This window comes from Simochromis diagramma, unplaced genomic scaffold (assembly GCF_900408965.1).
Source record: "Simochromis diagramma unplaced genomic scaffold, fSimDia1.1 OVJJ01000705.1, whole genome shotgun sequence".
Lineage (NCBI taxonomy): Eukaryota > Metazoa > Chordata > Actinopteri > Cichliformes > Cichlidae > Simochromis > Simochromis diagramma.
In genome coordinates this window covers 158,929-175,555 of record NW_024387448.1, presented here as the reverse complement: position 1 = coordinate 175,555, position 16,627 = coordinate 158,929, and the positions used below count along the sequence as shown (strand labels likewise).

Below are 16,627 nucleotides of genomic sequence, written 5' to 3'. Positions count from 1 at the left end.
TTGTTTGGATTTCATTGCTGTGCATTATGACTTAACATCTCCACTTTGCCCTCATTTGTCCGAAAGACATTGTTCCAGAAGTTTTGTGGTTTGTTTGTTTATTTGTAAACCTAAGCCATGCTGCTATGTTCTTTTTACAGAGAAGTGACTTTCTCCAAGCATGCCATACTTGTTTAGCTGTTTTCTAATTGTACTGTCATTAACTTTCACATTTAATGTGCTGAGGCCTTTAGAGTCTCTTGTTTTATTTTTTTTCCGGTTTCTCTGAGCAGTGCACAGTCTGACCTTGAGGTGAATTTGTTGGGATGTCCATTCCTACCACATTGTGGTATTGTGTTAACACATACCTGAAAGAAGTGCGTTTGTTCAGCAGCACCTGGCAGCTACATACTCTCTTACTTCCTATGAAAGCAGCAAGGATGTACTTGGGTTTTTCACAAAGTTGCGAAGAGCGATGTGAAAACTTTATCACACGACTGTATTTGGTTTCTCTCATTGTGCAGCTAATTAAAAAAGCTTTAGTTTGACTCTCACTATTTAAATTCCAAACCAATAAACATAACTGTCATGCTTGAACTACAGCGGCTCTTTTCGATCCCTGTAAAGAGTCACAGCTAAGAAATTTTAATAATAGCTGACATTTTCCTGTGTATTGCTCTCATCATTGTGAGTTTCAACCCCAGTGAGTTTCTCTAAGTACTTTCAGAAGCAGTGTGGGCTTTTGAGGCCCAATAGGGAGAAAACCCCCCCAAAAAGATTGATTAATAATGATTGAGCAATAGTAAAGAAAACTTGAGCAAAATAATAAGAGACGCTGCAAAGTTTGCATAACAGCAGTGTGGATTTTTAAATGTCTAACTGCCAAGAATTTCATATATATGTAAAAAAAAAAAATCAAAAAAACAAAGATGTGTTCACAGTGTGATGATACACTTTGAGAATGACTTTCAACTACTTCCTGTATGGAGGATGTTGGAGTTTCCAGTATATATCATAATGAAATGTCAGTGGGTACAATGCTGCATCAGTGTGCTTGGCAGCTACTTTGTGGTTTGCCAAGGAGCTTCTGGTTGTGTTACTTGTCTCCTGTGGGATTGCATCACGAGCAGCTTTCCCTTACTGCCATTCACCCCTGTGGCATCATGTGCAATATCCTCGCTGTGCTCTGTGCTGCAGCTGAGCCCTCCTCCGAGCCAGTCTGACTCATTGTTATGAGTCCAGAAGTATCACAAAACTGAGTCTGTGTCCCATATGACCAACTATTATTAACACACTGATTGATATCGTTGCTATTTTTAGGTATTGAAGCGTAAGAAGGTGCGCCATCTAATCTACACAGGAAAACCAGTGCGGGAGAGGCTACACTGCACTCCCTCTTTTCATCCCCCTACTGTTTTTGATTTGTTGGCGAGCTTTTGAAACACCGTCATGCCCTTTTCCATCTCTATCAAATTCATAGTGAACTGACTCAGATTTCAGACATCTAAACACAGACTTGTCAGCCCAAGCCAGTGCAGGCAGGGTTATTGTTGTTGTTCATCAGTCAAGCAAATATTATTCATCAATGTCTGATCCTCCACTAAACAGGATTACACAGACACACACGCCTCGCCTTGCTGATGATGACGTGCTGATGTCAGAGGAGAGACAGATAAGGTCACCTGAGATGGAGATGGCGATATGAAAGTAAACAAGGACCATCAGACGCATCTTGCCGTCTCTGAGTTTGGTAATTAAGCAGTAATGAGCACAACAACTGCACACAGTGGTGTAGAGTAGAATTACAGTGTTCGTAAACAACTGGCTTAACTGCGTGCTGTGGAAAGAGCGGGTCTCGTCAATATACCTATCGTATTTCCAGTTTGTGTGCATGTGCGTAATGCTCTGAGATATTGTCCTCTCTATGCAAATCGTGTATGATTTGTAATATGCTGAGAGCCTTCTAAAAGTGCAGTCACATCTGCTTATTTTACGGTAGCGCAATAGAAGGAGAAATATTGGATCTTTCACAGTGACAAAGCCAATAACATTCATAACTTGTCATACATCAAGTTATTTCGATTGCAGAGGAAGTTGAAACAAATGATGTCAGAGTATCTCTAACTTCTGCTTGAGCGTGACTGGCAGGAAGTTACAGTCTCTGGTGGTCATTAGTGGAAAGGCCCAATAAATAGTCAAATATGAAAATAAGCCCAGACTGCGGTTTGTCCAATTATGATACTTGGCTGTTTGTGCACAATGAACTGCTGTCCATCAGATGTCAACACATTTCCAATTACACCCATAGTACCTTTCTCTGGGGCAATTTCCTGTTTCTGATTTCAATCACGCGCTGAAAAAAATTACTGTACAAACTGCGTAAAAGTCTCAGTTTGAGTAAACTTGGACATGCTTGGGGTGCATGCTCAGTTTATGCTCTGCACTGTCCTGTATTCTGGCTTCCCTGTAGCCTGCCTTAGTCATGATGGTGGACGAGGAGAGCCAATTTTCTCTCCAAATAAACCTGTCTTCTTTTGTGATGGAACAATGAAGACAGCCAATACAACTCTGGGGGAGACTGTCCTTGTTGGGGTTAGACTTTGACTGAAAGGAATTCTTTGTTCCTTCTTCCTACCATCCTCCCTGCTGATTCCTGTCTCACCACATCTGTGTGGCACATTTGTTAAAGGAGTGATTCCTGCCTGGATGGTAGCTGTCACAGAGGAATACATGAATAACAGATACTTTACACCTCACCGTCTCCTCCACCATTGTCCCCTTGCTCGTTGTTGTTTGTTCTGTTTTCACCCTTTGCCTCCTTGGCTCTTTTCTTCACCCGCCACACCCTCACTCAGCGCTAACCCTGTCTGAAAGCGACTGAGGAAAAGCTCTGTTTCCTGCCTGTCTCGTATCCTCTGCTGGGGAGCAATCTCTCACTTGAGTGACTCCTACAGTGTGGACACGGTACAAGCTGCCATATGGGAGATTTAATTAGTGTATGCCTCAAGCACAATCAGCTCCCTCCCAAAAAAACAAAACAAAAAAACAGTCGAGAACATGACAACTACCGCTTCCCTTTAATACTGGTCTTAATTAGCGAGGTCACAGCTCACTGCTGAGGAGCCGTGCTTTCTATTTTTGGTACGACTTACGTAAAAGCTAGTAAAGAGAGGCAGAAACAGAAAAAAAAAGGCAGAGGAAATTATAAAATTGCTGCCTGACTGCTTGGTTGGCTGGGTTCTGTCTTTAGAGCGAACGTCTGATTAGGAGTGTCGGTCTTTAATTATGGGAAGTGACTTTCTGTAACTGGTGCTATGTGGAACTGCAGGGAGCGTGAAAAGGTTTTCTATAAATGACACACTTCACCTAAATTACAAAAACTGATCCTGTTACTTAACATATGTAGTTATTTAGGCAGTTTGTGTTACAAAGGTGTCATTAGGTTTCATAGGGACTATTTTCTTTAGTGGAGCATGTTCAACCTGACAACTCTAGCGTTGGATTGCACCTAATGCTGAATGTTTAATGCATTTTGAGTACTGAGCATCAAAAGCAGCCCATATTCAGTGCTGGTGGTCAGGTTATTAGAGATTTTATAGGGAAAATCTTTTGTGTCTTTAGTCGATATTTTGCTGTAGCTAAAATATTTTTTTTCCCTTGATTATGCATTTAGATCGTAGACATATTTTGCTAAGGGGGTGATATTAAAGCAAAGTGTTATATTTCTATACCAGATAAGCTAAAATGCATTTAGCAACCAATCCTCAGTTTAATCCCTGCAAAAGCCAGAGATGCTGTGTTTTCCTCCTCTCTATCTGTGTTTGCTGTCTATCTTTAACCATAACTTTGGATGGAAGAAAGTATTGCTTTGCAACCTGCAATGAAACATTTATTGCATTGGCATTTGGCACTGTTAGTGATAATGTCCTATAACCTTTTTTACTAGAATCATGCATTATTTATTGATCCATTGTGCTCGTGTTGGGGTTGACACTGGATCTCACAACTTGAACCATAAAGCAAACACGTAGAAGCGGCACCTTTTAACATGACATTGTTGGCATGCATAAGGATCATGGTGTCATACTTTTGTACCAAAAGTATCGGGCGAAGGCTTTTCTTTTTTAGAGCAGTAGTCTCACTTAACCCAGGACTTCTTTGTAACGCCCTTGATTCACATGGAAAGCTATCAATTTCTAAATCTGAGGCAATGAAATGCAGGCAGACACAACAGCAGGAGCCGGGTTGATGAAGTAGGCTTCGGGATAGAGTTTTATTCGTCGGTGCGGGGATGCATATCTCCTTTCTGATATCCCAGTATTGGCGTCTGAAGGGCAGTCAGACTGAGGCAGGTTAAGCCTGTCAGACACAGGGCAATAGACAGAGAAATGGGGAAGAGAGAATAAAAGAAACTGTTTGCAGATTCACTTCCCTTCTATTCACCTTTTTTTTTCTTTTTTCCCCCAAGTCAGGATCTGATTGGCAGGCACTAACACACACAAAAACTGAGCTGCACACGCAAGCAAAGCTCAACTTGACACGAGCCTTATTATGAGCCATGTTGGTGTAGTGCTGTGCGTAGACACTGCAACAGTGAAACAGTTCATTTTGGAGGGTGTCTTACAGTTGAATGCTCAGGCGCTTTAGGATCCATACAGCGAGGCTTTAAGTGTAAAAGGAAAACACGTCTTGTCTTATTAGACCCAAGGGACAATGAAACAGCCCCAAAATGTCTGTTTGGTACCTGAAAAGACATTTTCACGAAGCATGTAAGAGTAAATGTGGTTTTCTGTTCAAAGGCTCGTGTGGTTATGTTAATGCAATGAATCTGTCTGCACTGTATCTGTTTCCTCAAAGCTAAGATCACCTATATCCTAAATTTAAAACAGTCCCAAGAGGGAAGCTGGACTTCCACTTCCAGACCACTTTTTGCATGCACAAGTGATGGTGCATGATTACCAAAACCTAAAGAGACTAACGATTTCCAGATATTCTCTTCCATTTTTATATATATTCATAGATGTACATTCGGGGTATCAAACATAAGGCCAGGAGGGCAGAATCTGTCTGACGAAGACTGTAAGCTGTTGAACTGGACAGCTTTGGAAAATGTAAAGGAGTGTTTAATTTAAGTTTTGCAACTTTTCCTGTTGATAAAGAACTTTTCCAAATTCAAATTCAAATTCAAATTCAAATTTTCTTAGTTTTTCTTAGTAAAGAACATTTTTTAATAGCTACCCTGGTCTGACCCACTTAAGATCAACGATGTAAAATTATTTTGACATGTCTGATGAACATGCTTTAGCCGTCTGCCTTATTGACAGTAAAGTGTGGCGCATTGTTTTTAAACCCGTTTTGTGTTCGTTTCCTCTTCAGGCATTTCTGCACAGAATCAGACAAACTCCAGACGACCAACAGTGTCTCTCACCTGAACATGTCAAGGTATGGCCAGTTTTTTATTGCAAATATCAAAATGTCAGAAATCATCCATGTGAAAATGCTAATTGGTCACTAATGTCTTTACTTTTCCCTCATCTCTGTGCTCCTCTGTGGTCTCCTCTTTGCTCTTTTCCTTCCCTTCTTCGCTATATCCCCTCCCTTTACATCATCCTCTCATTTTATAGATTCTGTTTTCAAATATCGAGGACATCCTTAAGCTGCACCAGGGGGTGTTGTCTGCAGTGGAATACAGCCTGTTGCCTGAACCTCAGCCTCACCATGCACTGGGACATGTGTTCCTCCAGTTTGTAAGTGCAGGACACACAAAAAGATTCTCGTAAAACTGCACACTGTTACAGGCACAAGCTCGTAGGCATGCATATAGGAGAAGTTGGATGCCTGAATGCCTCTTCCATGCAGATACACACACATAAGCTCTTTTCATGGACTGCCCGTAACCACAGATGCAGGGAAAGCGTGCAAAGCCTTGTGTGGAAATACCCTTTAATGCTCTCTTTCTCACATGAAACACCCCTCCCATCTCCTGGACTCCCTATTCACCAATACACATTCTCTACCCCCACCCAACCCGTTGCGTTTTCCGCCTTCACAGAACTGACCTGCATCCTGTCAGGCAAAAACAGTCTGTCTTCCTTCAGTTTCTCTATATCAGTCTTTGCTAACATCTCCTACTTTTTACCAATCCATCCCTCCATATTCTTCTCAACTCTGCAACCCCAGTACACAATCCTGCACCCCACCCACCCCGCTCCACTCAGTTTGAACTCATTTGGCCTGAGGAAACAAACAAAGAAGGGTCTGTGTCCGGGGAGGAAGAGATGGTGTGTCACTCAGAGAGGGGACAATGCTTCTGCTGGTAGCACTCAATCTCAGGCTTCTTCTCTGGGTCTCTGTTTGTGTCTCTCTGATAAACTATCTTGACTTTACTTTCACTGAGGCACTAAATACATCACCTAGGTATTCTATCAGGGCTCTGCTCCACCAGCCTACACGACAGTATCGCCAGAAGCAGAGTGACATTTTTTCCATCCAGCTGCAAAAATCCAGCTGCAGCCAGTATTTGGTGACTTTCCAAAGAGTAAACCCAACAATTAATAAATCCTGCCTTCGCAGCAGATTTTGTGGCTGATAACTGTATTTAGACTCCAGTCTCTGTCCATACAACACACCAACTGTTTTTGGTGAAATCATCTCACAATCAGATCAGTTCAAAGTTCAACACAAAGTGCTCTATTGGGGTGATTGGGGGTACTCTGAGGTCTTTGAGATCTGATTATTTGGATATTCTATAAGAGGGAGGAGAACGATTTTAAATTTGATTCTGGATTTAACAGGGAGCCAATGAAGAGACGCCAATATGGGAGAAATATGCTCTCTGTCAGTACTCTCACTCCAGCATTTTGGATCAACTGAAGGCTTTTCACTGAGTTTAACCACAACCTGATAATAATTAATTATAATCAGTTGCAATTGATCTGCCACCTGCTTGCAGTGTGGATGACATTTAATAACTTCTGCAGGAAGCTGCTGAAGTGGCTTATCAGAATATGTTCTCACACATGTGTGAGCTGTGACAGTCATTTGGTTTGTCAGACGGAGCGTGAGTGTGGGAAATTGATTAAAGGAGCTTATTGTTCTTTTTTAATTTCTCCATGGGCAGACTGATGTATATGCAGAGACTTTTTTAGCTCCCTCGGACTGAAGCACAGGAAAGGACAACTTTGCCGGGACATCATGATGTTTTGCAGTAACACTTTTCTGGACATTTTCAACACAGAGAGGACTCTAACCATATTTCATATTTGATAGCAAAGGGAATTTTTGCCCATCTGGAAGTTGTGCTAATTGTCTGTAAAGATTTGGACAGATGGGAGCTGCAGCTATACTAGTCGGTGAAGGGGAGTGGATAATTCGTGTTCAATGAAGAGATTAGACAGTTAATCTATAAATACTGGGGGGAAAAACTCACATTTTGAAACGGCTACCTGTTCTGCTCATTTATAGTGTAAGATTATAACATTATACATTATACAAATACAATGAAACAGGTATGAATAGCTAGAAAATGCACTTATTGAAAACCAGAGAGTGTTCGCTTCAAAGACGTATAACTCCATGCATTTTCTTGATTGCTAATGAAATCCACAAAGACTAAAGCCAAATGATTACAAAACAAAGATTTGCCCCAAAGCAAAATATGTTTTGAGCATTACTAAGGTATTAGCAAGTGCCTCATTCATCATTTATACAGCATTACTCCTCCTAAGTATGCTGCTTATAAATACAGATGTTATTATGATTATTACTGTCAGTGAACTAGTAGCTGTACATAGTTATACCATATATAGCAGTGATATCTGTACATGGTGCAACAATAGCAGATATCTGGATTTATAAATGACATACTGAGGAGTACTGAATTACTAATGCTTTGCGTTTTCTTGCTGTTGTTCCCGTTCATCTTTATTTGATCTCTCTGCATGTATTCGTGCGTGATAGTATTTGCCACTCTCTTTGTGTGTGCGTTTCTCTTGAAGCATTGAGCCACCCACACTCCACCTTTTCCTGCTGCATATCCATTACACCTCCCTCACCAAGCCACGACCTTTGTCTCCTTCAGCACTCACACCTCTCAGCCAATCGGCTGGCCCCGTCTGGCACCCTCCAGCCGTGGCCCTTGACCTCGATCAGAGGTCAACACCATGACTGGGATTTTATTAACCCCCCCGCATTGTTCCACAAGGAGGTCTGCCACTCACAGCTAGGGATGAAAAACTGGAAGATTCATTGCTTTTCAAAGTCAGATGTTGCCAAGATGGTTTGGAAGGCTTTAAAAGAAAGAAAAAGAATACTCTTTGATGTCGAATTCAATAAAAAATAAATCTCTTTAACCGAAACACTGATGTCATAAAATTGTGAATGAAATAAAACATTGTGCAGTTCTGACCAACTGTTATTTATCTTACTAACTAGAGGCTAACATGAATGTCTCTTTCCTCTTTTGACCAGACACACACACACACACACACACACACACACACACACACACACACGGACGCACGCACGCACGCACACACACACACACACACACACACACACACACACACACACACACACACACTTGTTAATCCCTTGTTTAAAGATCACGGTATTCTGAGAATTATTTAAACTGTGCAGAGGTGAAAAAGTGACTCATGTCAGAGGAGAAATCAGAGACGTCAATATTTGCTCTATTTCAGGGAATGTATATGCGAGTGCTGTGCAAGAAGCAACAGTCGTGTCATTATGCATGCTCTGGCCTCGCTGAACTACACCCATTCTGCTTTGACTCAATGTGATTCCTCAGTGTGTGTGATGCTACTCTCTCATTTAGTCTCCAGAATAACATTCCAGGGATGAAGGATTCGAATAAAGACTTATGTTTATCAAAGGAACACCCAAAATCTTTGCGCTATTCTGGGCACAAGTGATGTTTTTCAGTCTTTTGGAGTAGAAATTAAAGCGTCACATTTTGGCGCCGGTTTAGGCTTATAAGCTACTTTACAGGTACCTGAATCGACTATGTTGTTGTCATCTGAGGAAAGGAAATACCTGAGAGTTTGCCTCAGTTAGAAGCATAGTTGGAGTTGCACAGAGGCATGCAGAAGGGTTGAGCAGAAGGGTTTCATTGCACATAGCAATGAGAGCAAAAATAGTTATATATTGCAAACTGGTATACAGTGGTTTCCCTAACACCACCTTCAGATTGCTAATTATTCTGTTCTATATTCTTTACCTGGCAGCAGACCAGCAGAATTCATATTGTGCTCATGTTACAGGTATTGAAGGAAAGCCTTTGGATGTTTTAAGTTGGTGGTTAGGGTCATGCTGCTACTTTTCCTATGCTTAAACTCTTAAATTTTATGCTGTTCACGTTTCAATCGAACAATTTATGAAGCCTAACACGAAGTATGTATATTTTTGGAGAACAAAACATTGTTGAACATTTTGAACAATGCTGAGTTAGTTTTAGGATGTACTCACACAGCGTGTTTAATCCCCCAAATCCAGTTTGTTTGACTGTTGTGGGCTTGAAAAAGCGAACTAAGGAACAGTTCAGTTGATCTTGTTGGACTTAATGCCCAAGCACAGAACATGAAAGGCCGCTTCAGCACAGCCCAACTGAAAATCAGTGTATCAGATAACTGATAAATCTACAAGGCAAGCAAGGTTTGCCAAATAGTAAGCCGCAAAACAAACAGAATCACGAACTCCCATTGTGCTGCGCAAAGCGATTCGATTTGGATTCAACAAAAATCATCACATTGTGAAGAAATTCATGTGACAGTGAGGATGGGAGGGACGATGCTCATATGCTCAGATTTGACAGAGTGTAGTTGTTGTGGGGGGGGCAGGCTCTGCAAGCAAATGGGCACAGTCTTATAGTTTTGTGATGATGTGAGTTCGGAATTTGATACTGTTTTAATGCCACAGCTGCTTCCTGTTTAAAAGGCAGGGGGTTGTCTGATTGGGGTTTTCTCTCTATTATTGATTACTTCTCTGTATTAAAGCACCTTGAGGAGACTTTTATAATGATCTGGCTCTGTATAAATAACATTGAATTGAATTTGCATAGAGGTTGGAGTTAGGATGTACATCCCAAGCAGCTCAGAAGCTATAACCGTACGTTATCCACAAGATGCAGTGACTCTACGATGCTCTGATCACTGCTTTATAGCAATCTAGAACACATCTAGTTATCTGAGTAACTAAAGGAAAAAAAAACATTGAGAAGGCCAAAACAGGAGTAAATTCAGTCACTGCTCTGTGGTGTGTGAGTGTTTATCATTACTGTTGTGCTGTTTCAGTGTTAATTCAGTTAATTAACTCTAGGCATTGCTTTCCCCGTGGGCTTTTTGTACAACCCAGTTGATTTTAATTCTATCCTGTCATGATTAGAACTCTTGGCATGTGTAGTAGAGTTAGTAGCAATAGTAATAGCCCTTGTTACTGTGCCACTGTTGAATACAGTATGTGTGAACAAGCACACCAAAAGGATTTCTTGAGCTGCGTGCTGTATTAAGTCAGTTTGACAGAATCTGGGGTTTCACACCATATGCCAACCCAGCTGCTGCTCCCAGTAGTTCAGTGCTCCCCTGCCAAAAGTGGCTTTGGGTGTGTTTGTGGTCCTCCCTGTGTGGTTAAAAGATCCCCACCGTTTACACTGTGCAGCCTACTTGTGGTAAACATCTACAAAAGAGTTTCAGCTCCCTGGTCAAAGGGAATAAGATGGAGTAGAGAGGGGTTCTATAAAAAGAGCTGTTAGCTTTGTTTGGCTGGTGCTGTCTGTCACCGCCAGTGGGTTTTTTTTTTTTTTTTTTTTTTTGGGGGGGTGGGGGGTGTAAAAACAGGCACATGCACACTCAGTGGCGAGCTGTGTATGTGTGTGGGAGCAAAACCACGTGCATGGGTGTATTGCACATCCGCATCTACAGGAAGTTGGTTTTGCAGGCCTTTGTTATCTGAAAGGTGCCATCAGTGACTGAGTGTTGTTTATTCTTTTGCTGCATTGTAGCCTGGCCAGATGTGAATGCGAACACCTTCAGGCAACTGCACGTCAGTTAAGGCTGAATGTGGCGTCCACACACCTGCAGTTTTGAATTTCACTTACAAGACTGTTTCAAGTGACGGTTTCACTCACTAGACCTCAACATCAGGCCCCACCGTGCACAAAGTTTCACATCCCAATTACTACAACACTCCCAAGAATACATGAGATGTTTATAAGCTACAGGGTGTAAGTTTGACTTCAGCTGTGATGCAGTGTGTATGCTGCTGTCTACAGTGTGTTGCATAAATAATGCAGTTCACAGGACACTGTGTATCCACCAGCCCAAGTGTTGAATTACGTATTGTAAAGAAAAGAACATGGCAACCCGACAGAAGCTTCTGCATTAGGGTGTGTGTTTGCATTGCTACACAGTGATGCTATAATCTTAAAAAAAAAAAGAGGAACTGTTATATCTTGTATGTAGTTTATTTATTAATTTCCCCTATGACGCATGCTACTTTTGAAAAGAGAAGTGTGACAAAGGATGTCGATGAATGCTTTTACTTAACGAGTGAAATAGTTCTGAAAGTATTTCTGCAGTAGTCGTTTGGTCCCTTTGCAATCCATGTCATCTACACTTAATTTAAAACCACCTACATTTAATTGAAGTCATCTCAGAAGACAATATTTCCAGTTTGCGTTTGTTGATGTGTCTCTTTTTACCAGTCTGTCTACTCTCAAATCATATGTGTGTAATTCATGATAAGAGATTTTGTACTTGTTTAAATACAGGACACTATGGTCCATAAAGAGAATTTTATTTACATTCTTTTCTTGTGGTTTACTACGTTACATTATGTTATAATGATTTACAAATTCTGTTGAATCGGCCGTGCTTGTACCGTGTATGTTGCACCAAACTGGAAAGACTTATTCCACTCTCCTTTAAAATTGAAATCGAATATATTTGTAAATAAAAAATAGGTTGATTTTTAAATGCAGAGTCATTCTCCTGTAATAATAATAATTAAACATTTTTCATATGCATTGTTTACTCTTCACTTTTCATCAGGGTAACGACACAAAGCATAACGAACAGAATAATGACGGCCCTTATGGCTGCAGAGACACACGCCATTAGCTCCAATATTTACATTACAACAGAAAAAAGCGGTTCTAAAGCGTGTTGTTCTCCGTATGTGTGCACGCGCTATTAAACTAATTGGTTTTATCACAACAAAACCTCATGCTGCTTTCTGAGAGTTCTCAGCATGACTCGATGATGTACTGACAGCTGAGCTGCGTGCCCTCGGCATTGTTGTCTGCCTAAATACTAGCCCTGTTTGAAAGCCTGGAGGAAAGAGCAGTGAGGGGCAAATGCTCTGCTAAATTTCCTTGTTGTGTAGCTTCAGTTATTGATGTGATATAAACAGTGTGTTGACACATTACTACTAAAGCATCAACTGAAGGCCCAGTTTCTGCTGTCAAGTGTCTTTGTCTTGGTAGATTGATCATGTGTACAGTAGTTAGTCAGATTGGCTACAAAGTCCCTGGCATACAACCCTGAACCTGTTATTTTATTTTATTTTTTTGCAGAGGGACAGTTTCTCAGTTTACGGCGAGTACTGCAGTAACCATGAAAAGGCGTTGAGGCTTCTCATGGAGCTGAACAAGATCCCCGACATAAGGACCTTCCTACTGGTAAGACACCAGTGCTCCTCTCCTCTGACTTGTCCTGTCCTTGCACGCTCCTCGAGTCATCAAATCTGCCTTGCTTCTAAAATTTAATTGCCTTCCTTCCCTTTCTCGTTATGACTCTAACTTCTCTCCTCATAATTATTAATAATAAAAAAATAAAATCTTCCAAAAAAAAGTTTCCATTATTGTATGCCTCATGAGTTTCATGCATCCTTTTTTGGTCCCATAATACATCCTATTTTCTTGCTGGTATATTTCCCTGCCTTCTTCCGTTGCCCTACATTTCTTTCCTCCCAAGAGCCTCATCTTGCTTATTTCTTCATCATCCGCCTCCTTTTTTTCTCCTTCATTCATATCACCTCCACTTCCATGTTAACACTTGAATAAAGGGCAGAAACCGAAATGAGGTCAAATGTTTCCTCCTGTGCGGACAGGATGCGACCAGCATCAAGGTCACTTTAATGCATTGTTGGTCTCGTAGTGTTTCCACTGCCAGCTGTTTCCGTGTTTTGACACTCAAACCTTTGGGCCCTGGACAATCAACTTTAGAATGGGGGAAAGGGGGGAAGGCCTTTGAGCTGGGGTCCAGCCACTGAAATCATGTGCAGATCCTGGGCCAGCCAGCTGTGGAGAGTTGGCAGCCTTTCTGGGATTGGCCAAGAGATCTGAAGCCCCACGTTTGTCACTGCCTGATGGTTTGCTTCCATGGTTTTATTCTGAGCCACAGGAGTGGGAAAAAGTAGGATCACTGTTGCTGTGCTGCGCTGCACCCCCCACCCCCACGCCACTGCCCCCCACATCCTCCTCCTGGCCGTGTCATGCTACAATTGATTGGTTGGGTCTAGCACCACAATAACGAATCCAAAATAAAATCACTGCACAACATCTGCTTTTGTATTAAAGTGGTTGTCAGACCTGCTTTGTCATCTCAAATTGTCGGATGAGCTCACATGTTTGGTGTAGCAACAACCAGCAAAACAGAAACGACACGGAGTCACTGAGATTTGAACGTGCGTGAGGTACCGGCGTAGAAAATATGGGAAGCTTTTAAAATTATATTTAGAAGAGACTCAAGTTTTGCATCTACATTTGTCAATTTATTAGTTTGTTAACTGCTACAAATCATTTTCATGGTAATTTAAAGGCAGTATAATATGTATTGCCATTAGCTTTTTCCCCCAGCTATGTTTAATCCCATTGGATCTTTTTTTTCTGGATTACACAGTTTCCATCCAAATTTAATCACACAACTGAGGGAGCTTCTGAAATTGTACCCAGAAACTGCAAGTGCTAATTGCATTGGAAGACTACAGAGAAAAGCCAAGTGAAAGCAAGAAGGAGGTCAGAATGAAGAGCTGAGGGAATTCTGGCTTTTAAGCAGGCAGATTACAAATAAGCAAAAGATAAGAGGGAATGAAAGCATGAGAAAGTCTGTATAGGAGCGGCGGTGTGGGCGAGAAGTGGCGAGGGGCAAGTGTTTAACACATTAGGAATTTGTGGAATTCCAAAGTTGCACATTTTCCCATCAAAAATGCTACTGGAAAAAGCCTAACCCTCCGCACCGACTCCTCCTGCTAGAAGGGTATTACGAGGAGATTATTTAGCTCTAAACTGATCTCTTACATTTCTACCCACTGATAAACACTAGTGGTTTATCGGCATGGCTGCTTTTGATCTCTCTTCCCATCCTGACAGGATGCACTCTAGCAAAAAAATATCAAGCATAGAGAAACCATGACTGTAACTGTAACTGCTTTTTTTTCCCTTTTACTCTTAAAGAAAACACCTATATTCAGCTGCTTAGGGGGTCTTTTTTTCAAAGCCCAAATATTCTGTGGAATGAGGTGACGTTACGGAGGTTTCAAAGTGATCCTTGGTGAAAAGAGGGGATGTTTTTGAGGGTGTTTCCACTAGTGAAGCAGAAGAAATGTAGCAACATTTCAACCTTGCTTTCCTCTGAGTGAAGCAAAACCAGACGGATGTTTAACTTTGCACAAAACCACCCCCCAAAAAAACAAAACACAAGTTTAAAATAGAAAAAATGAAGAGAAGCATGTTTTGTTTTTGCTTTACACGCAAGATTTTTTAACTTGATGTTTAGACACATAATCATTTATACAACAATGTGCATTAACATGTATTGTTTTTTTGGTGGGGGAGGTTATTAATAATCTTTATTTTCCTTTCTTCTTAAGCACTGTATGTTGCTCGGAGGGAAGAAAAGCACAGATATTCCCCTGGAGGGCTACCTCCTCACTCCCATTCAGAGGATTTGCAAGTACCCCCTGCTGCTGAAGGTACTGTGCACCTGCTACAATAAGAAACTTGACCCTGACATCAAATAATAATAATCAGAAACAGGTCTGTGATGAGACCAGCGTCTCTTATTTTTAAAACCTCCATCTTCCTCGTCTTAGGAGCTGCTAAAGAGGACTCCCAAGAAGCATGCAGATTATCCGGCGGTGGAGGAGGCTCTGCAGGCCATGAAGGCCGTCTGCTCCAACATCAATGAGACTAAAAGGCAGATGGAGAAACTGGAGGCCCTGGAACAGCTGCAGTCCCACATCGAAGGATGGGAGGTAAGGAGAAAGACATGTTCATTGACATGTTTGAGAAAGACCTCAACCTCTGCTATCCTCATCTATCTTAACAGTTAAACTCCGCTGCAGCCAAATCACTGCTTTAAGCACAGGGGCCACAGACAGGGCTTGAGAGCCGTGTGAAGGGTCCAGTGAATTTTTCACGCCTCCCTCACCCACCACAACAGAGGCCTTGTCTTAGCGGGCACCACTGGGACAATCCACCCACACAGGGTGCCGAGGGGGATGCCAGAGGGCTTGCTGCCCAATCAGAAGAGACCCAAGCAGCAGGGCTTCAGTCTCACATGTACTGGGATGGTGATGTGGTAGGACCTTTTGGAGGAGAGAAAAGACAAAACTGAGGGATGGAACCAGAGAAGGGGCCCCACTGGGACATCCCACTATCTGCTTGCCAAAACCTGCCATTCCCTCTGAAAGAAGTTGCAGTTTGACTCTGATATGATAGCTGTGCCTCTGGAAAAATAGAAAGAAAAACAACAAATGGTTTTTCAGCTTATCAGTTATGTTTTTCACTGTTAAGCTTTAACCACTCTAATGCCCCACGTCCTTTATAGACCTCAGGAAGTGGTGCTGATGTAGTTAGCCAATCAGGATGGCAGAAGATGCTGAGAAATTATTCAGTGAGTTTCGTGAACTCTCAAATGTACAGAAGTAGTTTGCATTAAGGTTTAAAATATTTTAAATGATACAACTTTCAGTTTTGAGCCGTTGGTTAAATGAGTCAGTCTGCTATTGAAACATGCAAGAAACATTTTCACTATTTTTTTTACATTATCGATGTAGGATAATGGATAATTTAAATGATTTCTAGTTTAATTCCTAAATATAATAATTGTCCCCTGTGTTAGATTGTTCTGATTTAAATGTTTTCTTTTCCTCTAAACACAAAAAGGAGTCATGGAAAGGCACTTTACTCTGACCTTGCCCCCTGTAGAGCCTTCAACCTAACAGCATTAGTCTCGCTCTTCTTTCCTCTCTCCAGCCACTCTCAAAGGCTAATCACCTCCAGCCCTAATGGTGGAGGCCGCTGGTTGTAGCAACGCATTACTGCTTGGATTCACTACGCACGTGCACGCATGTGTACCCTTTGCATACTGAGTCATGCATCATGTGGCCGTAAACACAGGTCCAGCCTTTCTCTGCACCTATTCCCAGCAAACCCCAGACTGGTGCAGTTTAACTTGAGCGTGAAACATGATCTCCTCCCCCAAGCCCAGTCATAAGAAAAGCTCAAAAAAATCATTTTTCTCTCTATGAACTTTGGAGATATGCACATCTATTACAGATATGTAATCATGAGAATCGATTATGAATGCTTAAGAGTTGGTGTGGCCCACTGTGGGGGTTTCCACAAGTCTCT

The 16,627-nt window shown here is 41.6% G+C and overlaps 1 protein-coding gene across 2 annotated transcripts in view; it reads left to right on the top strand.

The window, feature by feature from the left end:
• The window catches only part of prex1 (phosphatidylinositol-3,4,5-trisphosphate-dependent Rac exchange factor 1), a 78,483-nt gene that overhangs the window by 12,182 nt on the left and 49,674 nt on the right, over nt 1-16,627 (top strand). For both annotated transcript variants that reach the window (XM_040013901.1, XM_040013902.1), the window contains exons 2-6: nt 5,356-5,421; nt 5,604-5,726; nt 12,566-12,670; nt 14,863-14,964; nt 15,085-15,246. In XM_040013901.1, coding sequence (XP_039869835.1) covers nt 5,356-5,421; nt 5,604-5,726; nt 12,566-12,670; nt 14,863-14,964; nt 15,085-15,246 — 558 coding nt within the window. The remainder of the gene's footprint in view (nt 1-5,355; nt 5,422-5,603; nt 5,727-12,565; nt 12,671-14,862; nt 14,965-15,084; nt 15,247-16,627) is intronic.